General features: G+C 55.7%; 1 protein-coding gene across 1 annotated transcript; it reads right to left on the reverse strand.

The window, feature by feature from the left end:
- Positions 1–677: 677 nt before the first annotated feature.
- GADD45B (growth arrest and DNA damage inducible beta) lies at positions 678–1,614 on the reverse strand. The gene is made up of 4 exons (XM_057432554.1): positions 1,572–1,614; positions 1,367–1,468; positions 978–1,191; positions 678–860 (listed from the first exon to the last, which is right to left on the reverse strand). Exons 1-4 carry the CDS (start codon positions 1,607–1,609, stop codon positions 747–749), a joined length of 468 nt encoding a protein of 155 aa, XP_057288537.1. The 5' UTR covers positions 1,610–1,614; the 3' UTR covers positions 678–746.
- Positions 1,615–3,317: the final 1,703 nt, after the last annotated feature.

Genomic DNA, 3,317 nt, shown 5'->3' on the forward strand with positions numbered 1-3,317 from the left:
GCTCAGGGGCTGCCCGTGGGGCTGGTTCGCATGCACAGACCCAGATGCTGTCGCTTATAGGAAGAGCCTCAGGCCCCCATCAGGGCCTCCCCCGGCACACGCTGCATTGTGCGTGCAGAACCCCCCTCCCCATGGACCCAGCTCCAAGCAACGCAGACAGCCCTGGCTTCAGATATTTTATTGCAAATAACTCGGGGTTTTTGTCTTAAATCAGTATAAGAATAAACTCTGGAATAGAATCGACTCCGGGTCTCCAAGTGGTTTAGAGTGCAAAAAGACTCGACACGGATTCCAGCTCCATCGGTACAGACAATAACCGAGCCCTTGGAGAAAGCAGTTCCCCTGCAGTCCTCACCTCTGTCCACTCACAGCTGCCAAACAGAGATCATCGCACGCTCTCCATCTCCTGGCCCGGGGCTCCTCAGCACAGTCCCCCAGCTCCTTGCAGCCAAGCACAACAACTCCTTGGCATGGATGAGCTCCGGCGCGCTCCGGCCAGCGTCCGACCCGGCTGCCGGCACAGCAGGGCTCCGACTGCCTCCATCCCGTGCCCACCGGTGCCGCTCTGCTCCTTCCTCCGCTCCGGGTATAAATGAAAACGAAATCGGTGGCTGTTTGCGTTTGGGGTTATTTTGTGTGGGTTTGGTTGGTTGTAAACTGGCCGTTCCGCCTTTCCTTTTCCTGCCGTTTTACTGTTTTCCCCCCTCCTTTTTCAGGTACAGAGCCGGGCATGGGCCGGGGCCGGCTCAGCGCTCCTGCAGGCACACAAACGGCACCCACTGGTTCCTGTCGCGGCTCTCGGTGCAGTATTTGGCCACCTCCGCCAACCCTTGGCTCTTCCACGCGTCCGTGTGCGGGTTCTGAGGAGCAGAAACACGGAGTCAGCGCCGCCGTCACCCTCACACACAGCCCCCCAAGTCCCCCTCCCACCCTGGGCCTCGCTGCGTGGCCGTGCCGTGCATCACCGCCCCACTCACCGTGACTAAGAGGCAGTGGAGATCACGGGGCTCGGAGCCCGGCTCAGGCTCCCCCAGGATGGCGGCCAGGCGCTGCATGCCCAGGACGCGCAGGATGTGGATGTCGTTGTCGCAGCAGAAGGCCTGGATGAGGGTGAAATGGATTTGCAGGGCGATGTCACCTTCGTCCTCCTCGTCAGTGGCCAGCACGCACAGCACCACGCTGTCAGGGTCCCTGTGGGCACGCGGGGCATTAGAGGGGCAACCAGCTCCGGATGGGGCTGTGATTCCCCCCCCACACCCGTGGGTCACCCCCCATCACCTGCAGGGAAGGAACCTGCTGCTGGGGGGGCTCCCCCCCGTGCTGCACCCCCTCGGAAAGCCCCCCCCACACACCCACCGGTACTCACACATTCATGAGCTTGGCCGACTCGTAGACACCCACTGTGAGCCGGTCCTGATGCTGCGCTGCCACCAGCACCCGCTCCACGGCCTCGCTCACCGCCTGCATCCTGCGCGGGGAAGGGGAGACGAGACCCGGTGAGCAACAGCGGCAGCGACAACGAACCCCCCCCAGCCCCAGCCCCAGCCCCGCACCGCGGGTCCCGCACGTACCTGCTGCTGTCGCAAGGCACCAGCTCCTCCAGAGTCATGGCGCGATCGTGACGCGAGCCCGTGCGGGGAAGGCAAATCCCGACCGCGGTAAATCCCAGCGCGCTCCCGCGATGCTCGCCCGGTCCCGTCCCGCTCCCTCCCGCACCCCGACCCCAACGCGCCGCAACCCAACCCCGGCGCTGCCTTTTATACCCTTCCGCAGCGCGCGGTGGGGGGGCGGTCCCGCTTCGCCCATTGGCTCCCTCCGCAGACGGTGCGGCGGGGATTGGACACCGAGGGCTGGTCCCACGTGAGGGAGAAATGCGAGATATTTTAATAGATATTTTAAGATCTAAGAAGCATTAATGAAATAAGGAAGAAATGTGAGATATTTTAATGTATATTTTAATATCTAAAAAGCATTAATGAAATAAGGAAGAAATGTGAGATATTTTAATAGATATTTTAATAGCTAAGAAGTATTAATGAAATAAGGAAGAAATGTGAGATATTTTAATGTATATTTTAATATCTAAAAAGCATTAATGAAATAAGGAAGAAATGTGAGATATTTTAATAGATATTTTAATATCTAAGAAGCATTAATGAAATAAGGAAGAAATGTGAGATATTTTAATAGATATTTTAATATCTAAGAAGCATTAATGAAATAAGGAAAAAATGTGAGATATTTTAATAGATATTTTAATAGCTAAGAAGTATTAATGAAATAAGGAAGAAATATGAGATATTTTAATATATAGTTTAATATCTAAGAAGTATTAATGAAATAAGGAAGAGTAAAGGGAGTAAAAGCAGGCATAGAAAGACAAGCATCGACTCTGAGGGAAATAAAGGGAAAAGAGCAAAGTGACACAGAGGTGCAGCAAGATTAAAAGCAGAGGCACTGAGATAACACCAGGTATTGTTAAAAGGCGGTGAGCTAAAGACAGCGAACAGGATGAAAGCAGAACACGAAAAGCAAGGGTGATTAAAGCAATAATGAGCGATGGTGCATTGGAATGGAGACATACAATGAACATTTTGAAAGCGACAGCATCGCGGGGGGTGTGTGTGTGTGATTTAAAATACAGACGGCAAAGGAGCTAAAACTAGGGATAGTTTTAGGGAATATATAGGGAAGCCAAATGATTAAGAGAGGAAAGAACTGAAAGGCAGAAAGCCAAACAAAGCTCAGACATGGACAGAGGAGGGAATGACCGTTCTTTAATGGCCGGCTCTGCTCGGACTCTGGAGCCTGTCATTAAACGCCTCTGGCTTCTGCAGAAGGACGAGCTGCGCAGCCCGGGCAACGAAGGGAAGGGGCGCGGGAGCGGTGCTGGGACAGGGCCCGGCCGGAGCGGTACCGGGAGCGGGGACAAGGGCGGTGATCCCGCAGCGGCAGAGCCGGGAGCGCCGGCACCGCGGGGGGCGGGCACCCAGGGCACCGGGGCGCGGCGCTGCCGGAAGACCGAGTTCTTTCCCGGGGCATGCCGGGAGATGTAGTCCCTCGGCGACAGGACTGCGGTCGGCCATGTTGTTTCCCGAGGCATGTCGGGAGTTGTAGTCCCTCGGAAAGCCAGTTCCTGTCGGCCATGCTGTTTCCAGAGGCATGCCGGGAGTTGTAGTCCCTCGACAAGTTGGTTTCGGTCGGCCATGTTGTTTCCCGAGGCATGCCGGGAGCTGTAGTCCCTCGGCGCTCAGACTGCCGGGGGGGGGGGGAGGGGGCAACGGTTTTTCCCCGAGGCATGCCGGGAGTTGTAGTCC

The sequence above is a fragment of the Pezoporus wallicus genome, unplaced genomic scaffold (assembly GCF_028554395.1).
Source record: "Pezoporus wallicus isolate ANWC-B61680 ecotype Strahan unplaced genomic scaffold, APGP_CSIRO_Pwel_v1 contig_10287, whole genome shotgun sequence".
NCBI lineage: Eukaryota > Metazoa > Chordata > Aves > Psittaciformes > Psittacidae > Pezoporus > Pezoporus wallicus.